This window comes from Cheilinus undulatus, linkage group 23, assembly GCF_018320785.1.
Source record: "Cheilinus undulatus linkage group 23, ASM1832078v1, whole genome shotgun sequence".
Classification (NCBI taxonomy): Eukaryota; Metazoa; Chordata; class Actinopteri; order Labriformes; family Labridae; genus Cheilinus; species Cheilinus undulatus.
Window position 1 is genome coordinate 33,298,200 of NC_054887.1, and position 19,266 is coordinate 33,317,465.

At 37.5% G+C, this 19,266-nt stretch overlaps 1 protein-coding gene across 1 annotated transcript in view; it reads right to left on the reverse strand.

Moving 5' to 3' along the window:
• The window catches only part of LOC121505213 (plexin-B2-like), a 286,200-nt gene that overhangs the window by 5,999 nt on the left and 260,935 nt on the right, over positions 1 to 19,266 (reverse strand). Inside the window, exons 30-43 of the mRNA XM_041780327.1 lie at positions 18,877 to 19,106; positions 18,063 to 18,244; positions 15,411 to 15,477; positions 15,032 to 15,178; positions 14,401 to 14,478; positions 10,439 to 10,517; positions 8,346 to 8,446; positions 7,875 to 7,956; positions 6,159 to 6,310; positions 5,742 to 5,902; positions 2,031 to 2,178; positions 1,148 to 1,212; positions 931 to 1,006; positions 725 to 799 (exon numbers count right to left, since the gene is read on the reverse strand). Of these exons, the coding sequence (XP_041636261.1) occupies positions 725 to 799; positions 931 to 1,006; positions 1,148 to 1,212; positions 2,031 to 2,178; positions 5,742 to 5,902; positions 6,159 to 6,310; positions 7,875 to 7,956; positions 8,346 to 8,446; positions 10,439 to 10,517; positions 14,401 to 14,478; positions 15,032 to 15,178; positions 15,411 to 15,477; positions 18,063 to 18,244; positions 18,877 to 19,106 (1,643 nt within the window). The remainder of the gene's footprint in view (positions 1 to 724; positions 800 to 930; positions 1,007 to 1,147; positions 1,213 to 2,030; positions 2,179 to 5,741; positions 5,903 to 6,158; positions 6,311 to 7,874; positions 7,957 to 8,345; positions 8,447 to 10,438; positions 10,518 to 14,400; positions 14,479 to 15,031; positions 15,179 to 15,410; positions 15,478 to 18,062; positions 18,245 to 18,876; positions 19,107 to 19,266) is intronic.

Genomic DNA, 19,266 nt, shown 5'->3' on the forward strand with positions numbered 1-19,266 from the left:
CCAAAATATCAAAACTATATGAATGTTAAAAATGTTTAAAGATTAGACATCAATGTTTAAAATGTTGTTGTTTAATTTTTTTTCAATTTGAATCCTTTTTGTGGCTGGGGGTCCACAGAATGGATAATTTCTTCTTGGGGGGGCTCACTCTTCCACACTTTGAAAACCACTTTTATGCTTGATTAATTTCTGACTTCTCAGAGAAGCCTAGTGCGCCGGCTCAAATTTGGGTGAATTCAGTTTGAAATTCCTCATTCCTGTTCAAAATGGTAAAATGTGGAGAGCTGACTGAAAATGAAAGAGTCCGCATTAAAGCACTTCATGATGCTGGATGGTCTCTGAGACAGAGATGACAGGTGGTCTAATAAATGTGTTAAGCACTGTATATACAACGTTGACCAAACAAACTTTACCTGGCTGTCACACATTAGTAAATTAACCCTAAAGATATCTATTTTTGGAGATCAGTGCCATCCGTGATCAATGAAGTGTGTGCAGTGTCCGCTCGCTTTCCCTCTCTCCGTGCTGCACAGAAACTTTCATTTCAGATCTTTTTTTATTTCTAAAGGCTCAACATGAATCCACCTTAAATATGAGGATAGTAAACTGAACAAAGCTGTCTGAACATCCTTCCTCATTTTTCTCTTCTATGTCATATTCCTGCTTCCTCAGCTTTAACAGACATTAAAATTTAACCCCACATAAACCGGAGGACTTTCCTTACCACATCATAGTACTTGCTGGCGTACTGGTACAGCTGATGTAAGGCCACCTGGGTGTTCAGCTTGTCCGTGTGTTGCTAAAACAAAGGATGTTTTTTTTTTTAAATTAGGCTCAGTTTATCTGAAAAATTAAAGAATAGTTCACATGAATGTTTCTCATGTGGACACCATAAATCTTTATTTGCATGTAGAGGAATATTGATCTTACCCTAGACACCTCGGCAAGGTGCGTGTTCATGTCCTGGTCACTTACTGGAACCATCTGTCTGATGCCTTTGTAATAACTAGGAGAAATGCATGAACACATCAGAAACCCCAGATCCCATTTAAAGACCCAACCTTTAAAGCATGCCTTATTATTTCATGTATTCATGCACAGATATGTTCAACTCAAAGACACTGATATTTTAAAGCTGCACACTCACTCGTCCACCATCTTCTTATAGGTTGAAATCTCTTTTGCATAGAGCAGCTTGTTGCTGGGAGATTCCTGCAGAGAAAAAGAGAGTAAAGATAAATGATTGTCTTAATTTTCCAAAAAAAGCACCCGCTCCTATACCGTTAATTACCATCAGCCAGTGAAGTTCAAACTGTCTACACTTTATTTAGTGATTAAGTGTCGTAATTAACTCGTCTTCTGCTGCCAATTTAAAACTTGGCCTTCCTTTCTGACCTCACAGACCCCCACCACCTCATATCTGCTCAGGAACTTCAGAACCCACGCTAAAACCATCGGATATTCAATTATCTTTAGTGCTAAAATTATCCTGTGATAGCTGCCTTTACATATAAGGGACCACTGCAGAAGGTAACTGCTGATTGCTAATTTAAAATGATTAAAGCGTGAACAGATCCCCCTAAAAACACAACAGCAGCGCTAATCAGCAGCTGACATCACAACAGGACATTTAATTAGCCTTACATGGTCTCAGCTTTAGTTTTTAGTTGCTTTACTGGTTCCTAAATTGGCTTTTATGCTGATTTAATATGTTGCCATTTATCAGATAAGTAAATTCTAGAAACAAAAATGTAATTTCACACTGTGCAGATAAAAAATTAGAGGGACATGCAGCTTTTCATGCAAGAAAATTAACTTTAAAATACAAAAACACATCCCAGGAGAGGATTTATATTACCGACAGACCAGCAGCCTCATTAATACAGTAGCATGTTATCAGGGGGCAGTAATTATTCATAGGATTGGGGTTAAAAGCCCCCACATAGGCTCGTTAAAATCCCCACTACTCCCCTAATGACATAAATGAAGTTTAAATGAAACTTCAGACAGAAACTCTCGGTTTCACTGACTCTGCTGAGTTTGTGCTCCGTCTTGGTGCAGGCGTCCATGAAGGTCTGAGAGATGACGTGCAGAGAAGCTTCCACCACCTCCGTCACGTGGACGTCAAAGACGAACTGGGGGTTTCTCAAGATGTTCACCCAAAACCGTAAAGGCAAGCTGAGGACGGAGAAAGAGACTGGAGTTAAAAAAACTAAAATAATAAAACAAACTGAGTACGGACTAAGAGACTGGAGTTAAAAACAACTTTATAAAAAAAATATTAAATATAAAACAAGCTGAGGATGGAGAAAGAGACTGGAGTTAAAAACAACTTTATAAAATAATTATTAAATATAAAACAAGCTGAGGACGGAGAAAGAGACTGGAGTTAAAAACAACTAAAATAATAAAACAAACTGAGGACAGATAAAAAATCAGAGTCAAAAACAACAAAATAAAATAATTATTAAATATAAAACAAGCTGAGGACGGAGTAAGAGACTGGAGTTAAAAACAACTTTATAAAAAAAATATTAAATATAAAACAAGCTGAGGATGGAGAAAGAGACTGGAGTTAAAAACAACTAAAATAATTTTTGCAACTTTTTCCCAATTTTTGCCACTTTTATCCCATTTTTGCCCTTTCTTTATACTTTTTTGCCACTTTTCGTCCATTTAAGCTGCCCATTGCCATTTAATACCACTTAATACCACTTGTTTCTCTTTTTGCCAATTTTTGCCACTTTTTGTCCATTTAAACTACCCTTTGCCATTATATCATCATATCCCCTTTCCCCCCCATTTTTGCCCCTTTTCACCAATTTTTTGCTGCTTTTCTACCATTTTGACACCTTTAACCTATTTTTATTGCTACTTCAAGCTGTTTTTGCCACTTTTCCCCTCTTAGATTGTGGCTCTTGCAAAGGGATTTTTCAAAAATGTGGCTCTTTGGTTGAGTAACACTGCTTTATAGCATAGTCCCTATAGTAACTATAAGTCTATCCATTTTGCTCCATGCACAGCAGAGGTTCGCAAAGCAAATCACCTTTTTTCTGGTTTATGGTTCCGCGCCTCCCCTGAAGCTCTGTGGCGCCCCCCAGGGGAGGCCCGCCTCACAATTTGTGTGTCTACAATGAACTGTGTACAAAAATCCTGACATTCGTGCCCTTAGGGTCCATTTTGGTCCCATCTACTTCCATTATAATTTCACTTTTTTTGATCCTGGAGCTTTGAGAACATCAAAACATGCATGCATTGAATACTTGGAATTTTCATTAGTATTTTGTGAAAGCTGTAATTTTAACTATATTCCACCAGATGGCACCATTTTTCCCTACTCTACTCAATGGGGCAAAGGGCTACAAATTGTCAAACTTATGAATTTTAATTTTTATGATAAGAAGAGATGACGCTAGAAAAAAATTCTTAAAAAAGTAAAAAAAAAAAACAAATCTGTACGTCTGATATTTTTATAGGCTGATACATGAAATGAGCCATTTCGTTCCAAAGGGACACAAACGTCGGGTTTTGTTATATTTTGATTAGTATTAAAAAAAAAAAAACAGTGCATAAAAAAATCAATGTTGCTGAATTATTGGCATACACCAAGCTCTGATTGCCGAAGAAAAAAATGAATTTGCATGTAGTATATTTAAAATAACTGAAATTTTATTTTTTCCCATCTAAACAGCAGGGATTTCCAACATTAAACATAGACAGTGACAACACTCCAGCATTCTCATGAGGATAAAAGTAGCGTGATCAGTTTGTTAGCCATGTAGAGACCGTCCCTAGCTAGACAAAAATGTGATTTCAGGGCTACAACTGGAAAAGAAAGGATTTTAAAGAGTACAAGAAGCTCATAAATGTGTTTAAATAAACCCCTAATTGAGTTCTGGTAGTTAATTTCTCTCCACGTCTGTCGATTTGAGACCTTTTCTGACTCTGTGAACACCTGCTGACACACGCTTTCCCCTCCCTTCATCTGCTCCTCTACAGATCGTAACCCTCTTTAAAAATTCACCACGTCTGATGAATTTTTCATCTTCCACACATCTCTGTGTGAGTTTATTTTCCTGATGATTGACAGCCGGAGCTCAAGGCCAGTTTGAAAAAGCAATATTTCCGTCTCTGCGTCCTCCGTACTCTGCTGTCATTCATCCTTCCTGATAACGGATCGAGCTTTCAGCTCCTCCGCTGCTTGGTTTAGTGATGACGATAATTACGCTGCTGTTTAGCTGATGACTTTTAACACGCTCATAAACACGCACAGAGCCTGAGCAGCGGCGTAATTATTCCTCTTAGCAGGTTTTCTTTAACGGCCGTATCTCCAGCTGAGATTCAGAGGAGCTTTGAAGAGAAGCTGGCAGACTTTGAATCAGTTAAAAAGTCGCAGATCAACCCGTTATTGAAAGGCTGATCCAAGCCAGGCTGTTTGAATGACGTCAAAGGAATATTTTTGGCTACCATGTTGATTTTATCCCAGATTTCTCAGAGTTAGAAAATCAGACTTTAGAGGACAAGAACTGGCATCACAGTGACTTAATTTTCCTCCAAATGCTGCCTGTAAACCAAAACACTCACATTCACCACACATACTCCATGCATTCCCAGAGATTTAAAGCTATATTGTGCATCTGGATACCAAGTGGTAACCTTCAATGCTTCATGTAGACCAGTGGATTTCAAAGTGTGAGGCGGGCCTCTCCTGGGGGCGCCACAGAGCTTCAGGGGAGGCGTGGAACCATAAACAGAAAAAAGGTGATTTGCTTTGCGAACCTCTGCTGTGCACTGAGCAAAATGGATAGACTTATAGTTACTATAGGGACTATGCTATAGAGCAGTGTTACTCAAGCAAAGAGCCACATTTTTGAAAAATCCCTTTGCAAGAGCCACAATCTAAGAGGTGAAAAGAGGCAAAAACAGCTTGAAGTAGCAATTGAAAAAAGGTTAAAGGTGGCAAAATGGTGAAAATAAAAAAAAAATGGGTGAAAATGGGGAGAAAAGGTGTAAAAATGGTCAGAAAGTAGCAGAAATGGGTGAGAAGTGACAAAAAAGAGGGTGGAAAGTGACTTACATGGGCAAAAAGCAGTCAAGAATGACAAAAATGGTCAAAAAAAGAGGAAACAAGTGGCATGTAATGGCAAAGGGTAGTTTAAATGGACAAAAAGTGGCAAAAATTGGCAAAAAGGGAAAAAATGTGGATAAAAGTGGCAGAAATTGTGAAAAAGTGGCCAAAAATATTGGGCAAAAGGCTAAAATTGTGAAAAAAGGAAACAAGTGGTATTAAATAGCAATGGGCAGCCTAAATGGACGTGGCAAAAAAAAGGTATAAATAAAAAGGGCAAAAATAGGATAAAAGTGGAAAAACTTGGGTGAAAAGTGACCAAAAGATGTAGCAAACATGAGCAAAAAATAGGAAAAAAAGGGATATTTAATGATGAAAGGTAGCTTAAATGAGCAAAAAGGTGAAAAAGGGCAAAAATGGGGAAAAAGAGGCAAAAAGAAGTTGTAAAATGGCCCAAAAAAATATGAAAAGGGGTATTTAATGGCATTATAAGTGAATAAGAGGGAAAGGCAGATGTTTAAGGACATTTGCAAACCAAAATATCCAAAATGTCTTCATGTTAAAAATGTTTAAAGATTAGACATAAATGTTTGAAATGTTGTTGTTTAATTTTGTTCAGTTTGAATCCTTTTTGTGGGTGTGAGCTCAGACTCAATCTGAGTGTCTGGTGTACCTGTTGGTCTTCCAGATGTGCAGCGTCTCCTCCTCCACGTTGTCGTGTCTCAGCGCCTGCTCGTCCAAAAAGTCAAAGAAATATTTGACGGCTGGAGGAACGACGGAGCTGGAGCCCAACACGCTTCGGAAGAAGTCGTCCACAAACTGCTGCAGAGTCCCCTGCAACACAGACGTACATCATACGTTTCTAAGTAAATAAATCAACACTTTGTTTGCTGTTTAAATGCTGCCTACAAATAATTTATGATCTTTTTGTCAGGATAAAGTGGAGGAATAAACTAATGGATTTTGTTGCTGGTGCAATGACATGCCAGAGCCCAGGAGATAAATGAAAAAGCTGCATGTATCAGTCTATCAGTGATCATCAGCTCGTGTTTCTCTCTGCCCACCTACACCTCAGGAATCAGCGTCGTACCTTTACAGACAGCAGTCGGGTCAGGTAGATCTCTGTGATAGCTTTGGTCATCGCCTTGTCCTTCATGCTGCCTCGCTTCGACTTCACTTCATCAATTTCATCTGCCGGTCTCACCAGGTGGAAGGTGTTGTCGTCTTCCAGCAGAGCGTTTTCTGGAGGAGAGAGAAACGGATCTGCTACAGAGACGGTGTGAAGATAGAAAGAAATTCACAGCAGTAATGTGGCCTCTCAGAGGTATGTAGAGGGAGAAACAATGGACAGAAAAATAGCAAGGAAAACTGTAGGGATGCAGTTTGATCCTCTTCTTTCTGATGCAGTTTTGCACCAGCTTATTCTTTAACCTTCATGTGTCCCTTTGTAATTCTGGGACAACTTATTTTTTCCACCTTGATTACTTTTTATAAGTTTTCAAGCCTCAAGCATGAGCTTTGACTATTGATGTGTTTTTATGGCATTTTAAAAATGTTGTCTTAACTCATATCCCATGTCTATAATGAACAGTGTACAAAAATCCTGACATTTGTGCCCTTAGGGTCCATTTTGGTCCCATCTGCTTCCATTATAATTTCATTTTTTGAGTTTTTAGAACATAAAAACATGCATGCATTAAATACTTTTCAATTTTTCTTATTATGTGAAAGATGTAATTTTTACTATATTCCACCAGATGGCACAATTTCCCGTATTGGGCCAATAAAAGGTGATAAATTGTCAAACTTATAAAGTTTTTATTTTCGTGATAAGAAGAGATGTTGCTTGAAAAAAGATAACTTTAAAAAGAACAAAAAACTGAATGTCTGACTATTTTATAGCCTTATATATGAAATGAGCCATTTTGATTTAAAGGGACACAAACATCAGGAATTTCTTATGTCTTGAAATGAATAAAAAAACAATGTTGCTGAAAATCATTGGCATATACCAGGCTCTGATAACCAGAAAAAATTGGACTTTGCATGTAGTATATCAAAAATAACTGAAATTTTTATTTTTTTCTATCCAAGACACCAGAAATTTAATTGACAGAACCTGGCCAATAAGGGGTTAAAATTTTCAAAGTTAAGAATTTTTTATTATTATTAGGTGAGGGGCTGTTTGAAAAAAATAACAAAAAGTTTGGAAAAAATATTAAAGTATGATATTTTCTTATAGCCTAATGTATAAAATGAGCCATTTTGCCAAATGAGTGTAAAATAAAAGGGATGCATGAAGGTTAAAAATATAATATAATAAGTTCTGCATTAAAGAACCTCAAAACTACTAAACTTTAATCAACTTAACTTCATGAAACAATACATTAAATTTGCTTTCAAAGGTGAGAAAGGAGGAAAGAAGCCAGCTAACTTTAAATGAACTTCTGTGTGTCTCCTAGATTTAAACATCTTTACCTTTATTTTCTGGCTCTGATGCATGAACATAAACAGAAACAAGATTCAGATAGGAAACACAGCTGCATACATTTAAGGTCACCTAAAAAAACCTGCTTTGCAAAAATGATATTTAGTATTCCTACCTTTTAATAAAACAACATTTTTAAATCTACTTCCCTGCATGAATACGCCATTCTAAATAGAAGCTTGTGCACAAAGTATTTGACTGCATGCATTTTCTCATTAGGTGCAAAGTCAGAAGTATGCAAAAAGAGCAGGGAAAGCCAAAGAAATGCCAAAATAAAACCAGGAACACATAAAAAACCACAGATGTGTGTCTACATACTCTCTTCATGGCTGTCCTGGTGCTGGTGGAAGGACTGTGTGTGCAAAACTCTGGACAGCACCAACGTGGCGTTGTCCCGAACCTGAAATCACCAGAAATATCAAACTATTAATCTTGATTCTCTTTAAATGAGCTCAGCCCACTGCTATCCAAGAGTACTTTGTCTTACAGCTGCTTTTCTGATATATAATTATCTTTAAATGTCAGGAGGGGAGGACTGGGTCAGAGTTTTAGTTCTGTTGTTCTCAGAAATAAGGACCAATCCCATGTGGCCCGGCATTTCTATGAACTTCAGTTTTGGGGCGTTTCAGAGAAAAATAATGGGATTAACTCTGCACACAGATGCATCCAGATAGGTGGATCCAGTCCAAAAGGAGCTTAAATGTACATTTCAGCAACTTTTACTTACTATAAAGTAACACTTTAGTGCAGAGAGCTGATATTTCCACCCTTTCTGCAGGTTAAACTCACATTATAATGAGCGAGGGTGTTGAGTCTTTTCCAGCGTCCTTCTTTCTGCGACGTCAGGTCCAGGTCGGACAGGATCTGACCCGTGGAGCCCGGACGCCATTCTGCAAACAGACACCTGTTTAAACCTGAAACTTTGAGCTCCAAAAGCCTCGTGTTAGAGTCATGAAAGGTTTGCATCAGATATGAGGATTATGCAGAGCTGTGGTGCAGGTGCATGGAGGATACCTGCTCCAAAGATGAACAGCTATCAGTATTTTTAGGATTTTCTTGGCTTGTACTTAAAATCAGAAACTTTTCTAGTGTGTAGCCGGCCTTGGCTTAGGAGGAAATGCTAACATATGAAATAAATCTATCTAAATGATAGCCTTTGTGTTATTTTGTGTTTCTGTGTATGAAAATCCTCCTGTGCTTTAATCTTAAGGGGCTATTTTCCTCATTTTTTCTCTAAATTATGTAAAGTTATATGGAGGACCAAAGCTGCCAAAATTAAAAATAAATAAATAAAAGTAAAAATAAATACAAAAATAAAAAATATAACATATAAATTAAAAAATTAAACATAAAAAATAAAAACAAATGGAAATAAATACAAAAAATAAAAAAATATAAATAAATAAAGTAAAAATAATTACAAAAAAATAAAATAAAATTAAAAATGAAACAAAAAAATAAATGGAAATGCAAATGAATATGAAAAAAATATACATAAAGAAAAATATAAAAGTAAAAATAAATACAAAAATAAAAGAATAAAATTCAAAAAATTAAACACAAAAATTAAATAGAAATAGAAATACATAAAAAATAAATAAATAAATAAATAAATAAAAGTAAAAATAAATAAAAAAATAAAAAAATAAGATTAGAAAATTAAATATAAATAAAAGTGGAAATAAATACAAAAATAAATATATAAATAGAATTAAATATCAATATATAAATAAAAGTGCTATGCTCTCACATTTATTTATTTCATGCTGCAGGCACTGTCAGCATGAAATGCAGCATAAAATGAAATGCAAATGAGGGGGTGGTCCTTAGTGTGTCTTGGGTGGTTGATCGACATGTGAGTGCAGAGATCAACAAGCATGTAAAGACAGAAGTCTGCTCTGTGAGGAGCAGCGAAAATGGGAGAAAAACAGACTTTATTATTTATTTATATTTAATTTTTAAATCTTATTTTTTTAATTTTTGTTTTTATTTTTGTTATTTATGTATATATATATATTTTTTTATTTATTTCCATTTATTTATTTATTTTTTTGTATTTATTTTTTGAATTTTATTTTTTAGTTTTTGTTTTGTTTTCATTTTTACTTTTATTTATTCATTTATTTTTAATTTTGGCAGGTTTGGTCCTCCATAAAGTGAGAGTGTAAAAGTTAAATATTTTTGATAGAAGCTTTCTTAATTTGCCTACTAATCAAAGTGCAGCCCTGTAGTTCCCCCAGAGACCTGCAGGGGGAGACAAACTTATGTGTAAATGCAGGTTGTTCAGACAGTCTTCAGATCTCCCTCACTACTTTCAGTTTTGTTATGTTTAAGCCTGATGCTACAGTCAAAAAAAAATTCTCATTAATCTACACTCAGGACCCCATGATGACAGCCAGAAAATAGAATTTCATAAAGTTATTAAAAACTTAGCACAGGTAGACTCCCATCATCTCAGCTTCATTTACAGTGTTGTTATAAAGAATATAATAAAGAATATTTATGTCAGTGTGATATTTTAGTTTTTAATTTTCAGAAATTTACAAAAATGTCTACAATTCTGTTTCTTTGTCCTGATGGAGTACTGAGTGTTTAATAAGAATTAAAGTGAATTTAATCGACTGCCCCCGAGCGGGGAGCACCATGCACCATCTGGCCTGTGGTCCTTTACCGCATGTCTCGCCACTCTCTTCCCTGTTTCCAGGTCTATCCACTCTCCTCCTCCATCTAATAAAGGCACAAAAAGGCCCAAAATAAATCTTAAAAAAAGAAACGACTGTAGCGTCAGGCTGAAAAATAAAACTAGAAAAAGGGAATGGGCGTTCCTGAATGAGCTGAACGTGTTGAATTATTGTTGAATTTCCATGTGCATGCTGTCTTACCCAGAGCGACACTTTCTACTTTTGGTCTCTGTGAGTACGGCAGGTTTCTGTACACCTGGTCGATGATCTTCTCTTTCACCTGCAGACAGGAACATCAGGATTAGGCTGAGCATGTTTGTTTTACAGCAGGTAATCACGGCCGTCCTGGAGAACGCTGCTTCTCAGAGAGCTGGGGGGTCGCTAGCAGCATGAACCAGGAAGGCCACTTTCTAACCGCTTTTCTCCCTCAACCATGAAACCCATATCACTTCCCTTCTCTGCACACTTTTGCCACTGAAATAAATTTTTGCCACTTTCTTTTATTTATTTATTTATTTTTTAACCTCTAGTTCTTCTTTTGACTGCTTTCTGACACTTTTTAATCCTATTTAACTCCCTATTTCTGCCTGGTTTTGACACTTCAGGTCCATTCTTACCATTACTAAACCCTTTCCAGCATTTTCATATCTATTTTTGCCAATTTAAACCACATTTCACTGTATTCATGCCCATGTTTGCCACATTAAATCTTTTTGACCACTGTCTGCCTATTTGTTTTGCCTGTTTACTAAATTACGGCTCTTTTGAAAGCCCTTTACACAACCTTTTCTCTGTTTTTTCCACTTTTAACTCATTTTTGCCACTTTTAAAACAAATTTTGGCACTGTTTCTCCACATTACAGCAGTTTGTGACACTTGAACGTCTTTTCCAGAAGGATTTCTAATCTTTCAGATTATTCAAGAACTCTACTGTCAAATATTCATGACATAGAAGTCATCTTTTTTAAATCAGTACAGGCATTTTAGTGCAGATATTTGGAGTATTGTAGCTTCCTGTAGTTTCCTTAAGTTTTCTCAATACTTTTAACTCCTTTTCAGCAGCTTTTCTGCCAGTTTCACCAATCTTAACTCATTTTCCTCACTATTCATGTCCATTTTTGCCAATTTTAACTGCATTTCACAATTTTTAATGCTATTTTTTGCCACTTAAAACAGTTTCTGCCACATTCTGCCCATTTTTGCCCTTTTTGAACCCGTTTCACCTCATTTTCTGCACATATTTGCAACAATAGAGCCATTAGTGACACTTGTAACTCATTTTCACCAGGTTTCTGCCAGTTTTACCAATCTTAACCAATTTTCCCTATTCTTTATGTCCATTTTTGCCAATTTTAACAGCATTTCACAATTTTTAATGGTCTTTTTTGCCACCTAAAACAAATTCTGCCACATTTTTTGGCAATTTTTTGCCCTTTTTGAACCTGTTTCACCTCTTTTTCTGCACATTTTTGCAACAATAGAGCCATTAGTGACACTTGTAACTCATTTTCACCAGGTTTCTGCCTGTTTTACCAGTCTCAACCCATTCTCACCACTCTTTATGCCCATATTTGCAAATTTAACAGCATTTCACAAATTTTCATGCTCACTTAAAACAATCTCTGCCACATTTTGCCTATTTATTTGCCTCTGTTAGCTCATTTTTGCCCTTTCTGAACCTGTTTCACAAACTTTTAGCCATTTTCTAAACTTTCAGCCTACTGTTGCTTGCATTAAGCATTTTTGTCACTTTTAACCTATTTTCACCCCTTTTTTATGCCAATATTTGCCACTTTGAATTTGTTGTGCCACTTTCTGCCTATTTGTTTTTCCTCTCTTTGACACATTTTTGACACTTTATATCTATTTCACCACCTTTTCTGCCCATTTTCGCCACTTTAAACCTGATTTCGATACTTGTCACCCTTTTTCGCAACTTTTTCTACCCATCGTTTTCACTTTCTGCCCATTTTTTTCCACTTTTAATTTTATTTCAACTCATTTTCTGCACATTTTTGCAACAACATTCCCCAAGTCCATTTTACCAATTCTAACTGCATATCATGATTCTTCATGCTTTTTGTTGCTACTATATATCATTTTTTTCCACATGAAACCCATCGCTGCCTTTTTTTGCCTATTTTAGCCCACTCTGGCCACATTTGAACCCCTTTCCCCACTTTTTAAATCTACTTTACCACCTTTTCTGCCCATTTTTGGCACATTTAGCCCATTTTCTAAACTTTCAGCCTATTGTTGCTTTTGTTAGACTTTTTTTGCCACTTTTAACCCCTTTTCACCACTTTCTATGCCAGTTTTTGCCACTCTAAACATGTTTCAGTCAGCAGCACAACTCTTGATGAGGTACAGCAACAGAGCAGCAGTTTCTAGGAGCATTTTATGCCTCTTCCTGTGTCAGTATCTGATATTACACCGCGTTCCACATTATTATGCAAATGATATTTCTCTAAGATTTTCCTAAATATTAATGCATGCTCTAATGCCATTAGAGCATAATTCAAATGTTTCTGAACAAACTTCATAATGACAAAAATTATTTAAAAAAAAAATGAAAACCTCAAAATGCACTGTTCCACATTATCAAGCACAACAGCTTTTTAAAACATTTTATAGGTTGTAAAGAACTGAAAATGGTCATTTGTAGAAATTGCAGCATCAGGGGGTCATATTCACTGAAATCAAAGCTATTTCAATCAAAAACATCTTAACAGGACAAGTTCCATGTTAACATAGGAGCCCTTCTTTGATATCACCTTCACTATTCTTGCATCCATTGACCTTGTGAGTTTTTGGAGAGTTTCTGCTTGAATTTCTTCACAGGATGTCAGAATATCCTCCCAGAGCTGCTGTTTTGATGTGAACTGCCTCCCACCCTCATAGATCTTTAGCTTGAGGATGCTCCAAAGGTTCTCAGTAGGGCTAAAGGTCAGGGGAGGATGGGGGCCACACCATGAGTTTCTCTCCTTTTATGCCCATAGCAGCCAATGACACAGAGGGATTCTTTGCAGCATGAGATGGTGCATTGTCATGCATGAAGATCATTTTACTACAGAAGGCACAGCTCTTCTTTTTGTACCATGGAAGAAAGTGGTCAGTCAGAAACTCTATATACTTTGCTGAGGTCATTTTCACACCTTCAGGGACCCTAAAGGGGCCTATCAGCTCTCTCCTCATGATTCCGGCCCAAACATGCAACCGTTTGCCCACTGCAACCGTTTCTGCTTGCGAACATTGGTTAGGGGGGGCTGAATAGTAGGTTTATGCACGACTGCAAGCCTCTGGAGGATCCTACACCTTGAGGTTGGTGGGACTCCAGAGGCACCAGCAGCTTCAAATACCTGTTTGCTGCTTTGTAATGGCATTTTAGCATCTGCTCTCTTAATCTGATGTATTTGTCCGTCAGAAACCTTCCCCATTATGCCTTTATCTGCATGAACCCGTCTGTGCTCTGAATCAGACACAAATTTCTTCACAGTACGATGATCATGCTTAATTTTTCCTGAAATATTGAATGTTTTCATTCCTTGTCCAAGGCATTACACTATTTGACACTTTTCAGCAGCAGAGATCCTTTTTCTTTCCCATATTGCTGAAACCTGTGGCCTGCTTAATAATGTGGAACATGTGGAAAAGTGCATTTTGAGGTTTTTATTTTTTAAAAATAGTAGTTATCATTATGAAGTTTGTTCTAAAACATTTGAATTATACTCTAATTGTTGATGACTTGAAAAATATTATGACTGTCATTTGCATTGATATTTAGAAAATCAGAGAAAAACGTTGTTTGCATAATAATGTGGAACACGGTGTAGATATAGTGTTTCAATGATAAATAAGTCATAACTTGATTCAGTGGCTAACGTGACAGCCAGAAGGATTTTTAATCCTTCAGATTATTCAAGAACTCAACTGTCAAATATTCAGGACATAGCGGTCCTCGTTTTTAAATCATTTCAGTGCAGAAATTCTGAGTATTGTAGCCTCAAGTTACCTAAAGTTTTCTGCATATTTCCAATAACCTCTTGCTCAGAGTTCAGCTAAAAACTGAAATAAAGAAGTTCCCCCTCATCCAGCGAGCAGACGTGTTCAAATATGCATCCCCTGACGTTGAAGACTGGAGGAGAGAGAGAAATCAAACGCACCTGTGAGATGGTGTCACAGTTCAGCACCTTGACCGGCGTCACGTCTGGTCCCTCGCCGTGCACCAGCACCTGCAGAGTCTGCCACACATGCACAAAGGTGTCTGAGTCATCCTGAGGTGTGCTCTGCCTCCAAACCCTGAGATCATGTTTACCTCTCGGAGAAAAACCCCAACTCCAGGGCTGCAGCTAACGATTGTTTTCATTATTGATCATGTTTGCTGAATTTTGGGCTTTATTTGATGAAAGAGAGAAAACTGCTGATGCTAGTTTCCTCCAGCCCCTGAAATAAGTTGTCTTTATAAAACTTTATTTAGTTTTATTCAGACAAAATACACAATGTGCTGCTAAAAATTTAATACAGAAAAGCAACAAATCATCATACTTAATGAGCTACGGAGGCCCAGAAGGGCCACGGCAGCATTTTATTCTCACATAAATGAAAAAAGTGCATGGAACTAGATTTTTTTCATATAATGCTCATTTTCACAGAATTTCATGTCTGTGCTTTAAAGTTATCATTAAAAAATGATTCATAGAGACACACAGAGGCTCTCTCTGCACTTTTCCAACACTTGCCCCGAATAGAAGACCTTTAAACGCTGTCGTTTTCAGGTCTACCTTGTGAACTCACCAGGACAGAGTACTCGACGTCATCTCCCAGCAGCCCCGTGTCGTTAAGTGTGTATTTGGCTTTCTTCATCTTGGCGTCGACCGGTCCTTTTTCCACCTGGTGTTTTAAGGCTTTAAAAAGTTTGTATAACGGCTCTCCTGCCGTGTCCTAACAGAGAAAAACACACTTTCATGAGCTAAAAATGTTCAGTTATGTTCTGAAAAATGTAAATTGAAACTTCTGCCGTCTACTCTCACTGAAGAACAAAAGAAGAAGAAAGTTTCCTGCCTTCCACTCTCACTGAAGAATAAGAGAAGAAGAAGAGACACGAGGAAGTGATCGAAGAGAAGTGAAAACACAACAGAGAGAATCAGAGAATCAGTGAGAGGACGAGCCTTACCCGCAGGAACTGATAGAGACAGATGGACATCCAATTACAGAGCATCCTCTCCACCACCGTCTCCGACCTACATTCACCGACAGGAGAGAGAAAAACACATCAGTGCTGCTCAGGATGTTCTTTTAATGTTTCTGCTTCCTATTGTTTGTTCTCATTGCAAAACCACACTTTAATAAATGAACTGTCATTAAAGTTGCATCCTTCAGCCCTTCGGAAACAAACCTTCAGCGTGCAGCTGTGAGAATTTTACCATTTTTTACATCATCCTGTTTAAAGTTTATCTAAAATAAAAAGTAGAGCAGGTAGAGCTGCTGTTCTTTTAAAGCTTCATGTAGAGACGTCTGCCTTAAATGTCATCATGGTGCACATTTCCTTTTGCTGATCCTTTGCGTACTTCCCTCCTTTCTTGCATAGTGTTTAAGTTACACTCACGTCTGCAGCACTGTTATACCACTGTCTCTATTAGTGTATTTTTGCCTTTGCTCTGTGAGTAAATAAAGAGCTGAAAGTCCAATTTCCTTCAGATGAATGAAGCATCCATCCATGAGTCCATCCATCCATCCATGAGTCCATCCATCCATCCATGAGTCCATCCATCCATCCATCCATCCATCCATCCATTGTTCTTTTCATCCATCCATTAATTCATCCATTCATCCATCCATCATCCATCCATGCATGCTTTGTTCCATTCATGCATCCATCCATCCATCCATTGTTCTTTTCATCCATCCATTAATTCGTCCATTCATCCATCCATCATCCATCCATGCATGCTTTGTTCCATTCATGCATCCATCCATCCATCCATTATTCTTTTCATCCATCCATTAATTCATCCATTCATCCATCCATCATCCATCCATGCATGCTTTGTTCCATTCATGCATCCATCCATCCATCCATTGTTCTTTTCATCCATCCATTAATTCGTCCATTCATCCATCCATCCATCCATCTATGCATCCATCCATTCACGCTCCCGCCCGTCCATCCATCCGTCCATGCGTCTGCCCATCCATACGTTCACATGTCCGTCAATCCATCCAGACATCCATCCATCCATCCATCAATTTTTCTTTTCATCCATCCATTAATTCATCCATCCATTCATCCATGTAAAAGAATTTCGAAAATGTGTTCAATACAGCAATGTTAAAAAAACAAGTGAAACTTTCTAACAGTGTGTTCAAAATTGACATTAAAAGGTATATAAAAATAAACAACGCTAAAACAAACAATAAAACAAAGAACACCAAAACAAAATGTAAAACATTGCTAAAACAAATAAACACTGCTTAAACATAAAAAAATGATATTGCAATGGAAAAAATACTAATAAACAAAAACAGTATATCCTAAATCACTCCCTGATTCTGTGGCTGAAACACTCATTCATGCTTTCATAACCTCCCGCCTGGACTACTGTAATGGAGTCCTGTCTGGAGTTCCCAGCAAAACCCTGGACAGGCTTCAGTACGTCCAAAACTCTGCAGCTAGAGTTCTCACCCGCACTAGACCCTGGCAACACATCACTCCGACCCTCATCCACCTCCATTGGCTCCCTATCAAGTCCCGTATCAACTACAAAGTCCTCCTCCTCACATACAAATCTCTCCATGCTCTGGCTCCCCAGTACCTTTCTGATCTCCTCCATCCATACACACCATCCCGCAACCTTCGATCTTCCGACACCGGCCTACTTTCCATGCCCAAAACCAAACACTGAACCTATGGAGACAGAGCCTTCAGTGCTGCAGCCCCCACCCTCTGGAACACTCTCCCTGCAGACATTCGTAGCGCTCCATCTCTGGACATTTTCATAAAACGTCTCAAGCACCACCTGTTCACCACAGCCTACAGTCTTCACTAAACCACCCCTTACACTCATCCTACCCCTCACATAGTTTGTCCATGTCTATGTGTTCCTGTAAAGTGTCCTTGGATTTCTTGAAAGGTGCTATATAAATTCAAGATATTATTATTATTATTATTATTATCCATCCATTCATTCATGTATCCTTTGATAAATCTTTTGTTTTAAAGTACCATTTCATGTTAAATGTGACCTGAAGACTGTGTCGGTATCAGTGTTGGTCTCAGAATCAAGAAAAATGAGGCAATCATTTCCAAAATGTTGTATTCGCTTTACATCTGTATTTCATTGTTTGGTTTGGTTGTGTAATGAAGTAAAAATATAAATTAATCCATGGAAATTTCTTGAATGGATAGAACATTTTTGTCAGTTTATTTGTAGATTTTTTAGACTATTATCTTTTATGTGCAAAAAAAAAAAATGTTGGATTTCTGTAAAAGGTACATACTTTCTCTAAAGTGCTCACAGGACTTCTTTATTGCAGACTAAAATCTGAATTAAATTAGATAAATATTAAAATTAAAATATCAAGAGATGAAATTGACTTAATTAACATACTGAAGTAAAAACTGAATGTGGATTGATAATTTATTTATTTTAACTAATTCTGAAAACACCTGATGAGAGTACAGGTCCAATTGTTATATTTTTTTATTTATAATCCATTCCAGTAACGTCTTCAGTTGCACGTTTTTAGCCAAGGTTTCACAGATTTTGCACTGGAGGACTCATTTGTCCACTGGTACGTTCAGTATACCGCTGCCATTCTTTCTCACCTCCTCAGCATGAGTTTGGGGTTTTTGTTCTGCACGTGTTCATCCATGAGCTCCAGCAGCAGCGTCCTCATGATGTCCGTGTAATACTCCAGTTTACCGTGCAGCGCCACCGTCAGGAGGGAGGCGAAATAACCACGAGCCCGGGCGTTAAAGTCTGGGCGGCTCTCCAACGTACGGATAAACTGTGAACAGAAAACACGCGGGATTTAATTCTATAAAGAGCATTTTAAAGCTGAAGTAGAAGCTGGTCTTTTTAATGGTGATGTATTTTTATGATTTTGTTTTCCGTCCAGTCACAACATTGTTATTAACACTTAAAAAGTCATAAAAGGCCAACGCAGTAAAATTGTTCAGTGATGTCTGAATAAGCAGGAGGTAAAAATGAAGAATTTAGGAACACATTTCTGCAACTTTAAATTTGTTCTTTGGGCGTTTGTGCGAGCCTGTTGCAGAGACTTCTTGTTAAAACATCCTGCTGCTGAAAAGCCGAAGCTTTTTCTCTATTAGGGCATGTTCAGGATGAATGCATTTTGAATCACATCTTATTATCCTCTGGTCCACATTTGATTGAGTCCTCCTTTTAAAAAAATTAATGCATGTTTGGTCTGGGTGGATTTCTGTCGGTTTGTTTCGGGCTTGTTAAAATCACTGGAGCTTAAAAGTTTTGGACTGCTTGAAGGAATAAAAATCACCAGGGATTCAGCTCAGAGGTAATAAGTTAGGAGTGAAATTTCCTTTTAAAATGCCAAAACCTCGGACAGAAAGAAACGAAAATGAGGAAAAAGAAGAGAGAGAGAGAAAGTTCTAGACTCACGTTGATGAGAAAAGGTTTACTGTTCAGCAGGTTGGAGAACTGGTTCAGTGCCTGTGCCACGATGGCCCGACGTGCTTCTGGGATTTGTAGTTTTCTGGTTATCATGGCATCGTTGGCGCCATCTTTAGAGGGCAGGAAGAAGTTTCTGTCGGTGTAGGTTTTATAGTCCAGGAAGGGGATCCGGGCCTCGCTCAGGTCGCTGGTGTGGTCCTCCATTTCTATCATCAGATCTAAAAAACAGAGAAGTCATTCATTATCTTGATTAGTTTTGCATGATAGTTTTCAGTGATTATCTGGGTATTTCATCTTCTTGTTCCTCTTTAGGAAAGACCGCAGAGTGCTCTCTAACAGAGCTGTCAGATTGAGCTCAAAACGGTCTGCCAAGCTCGC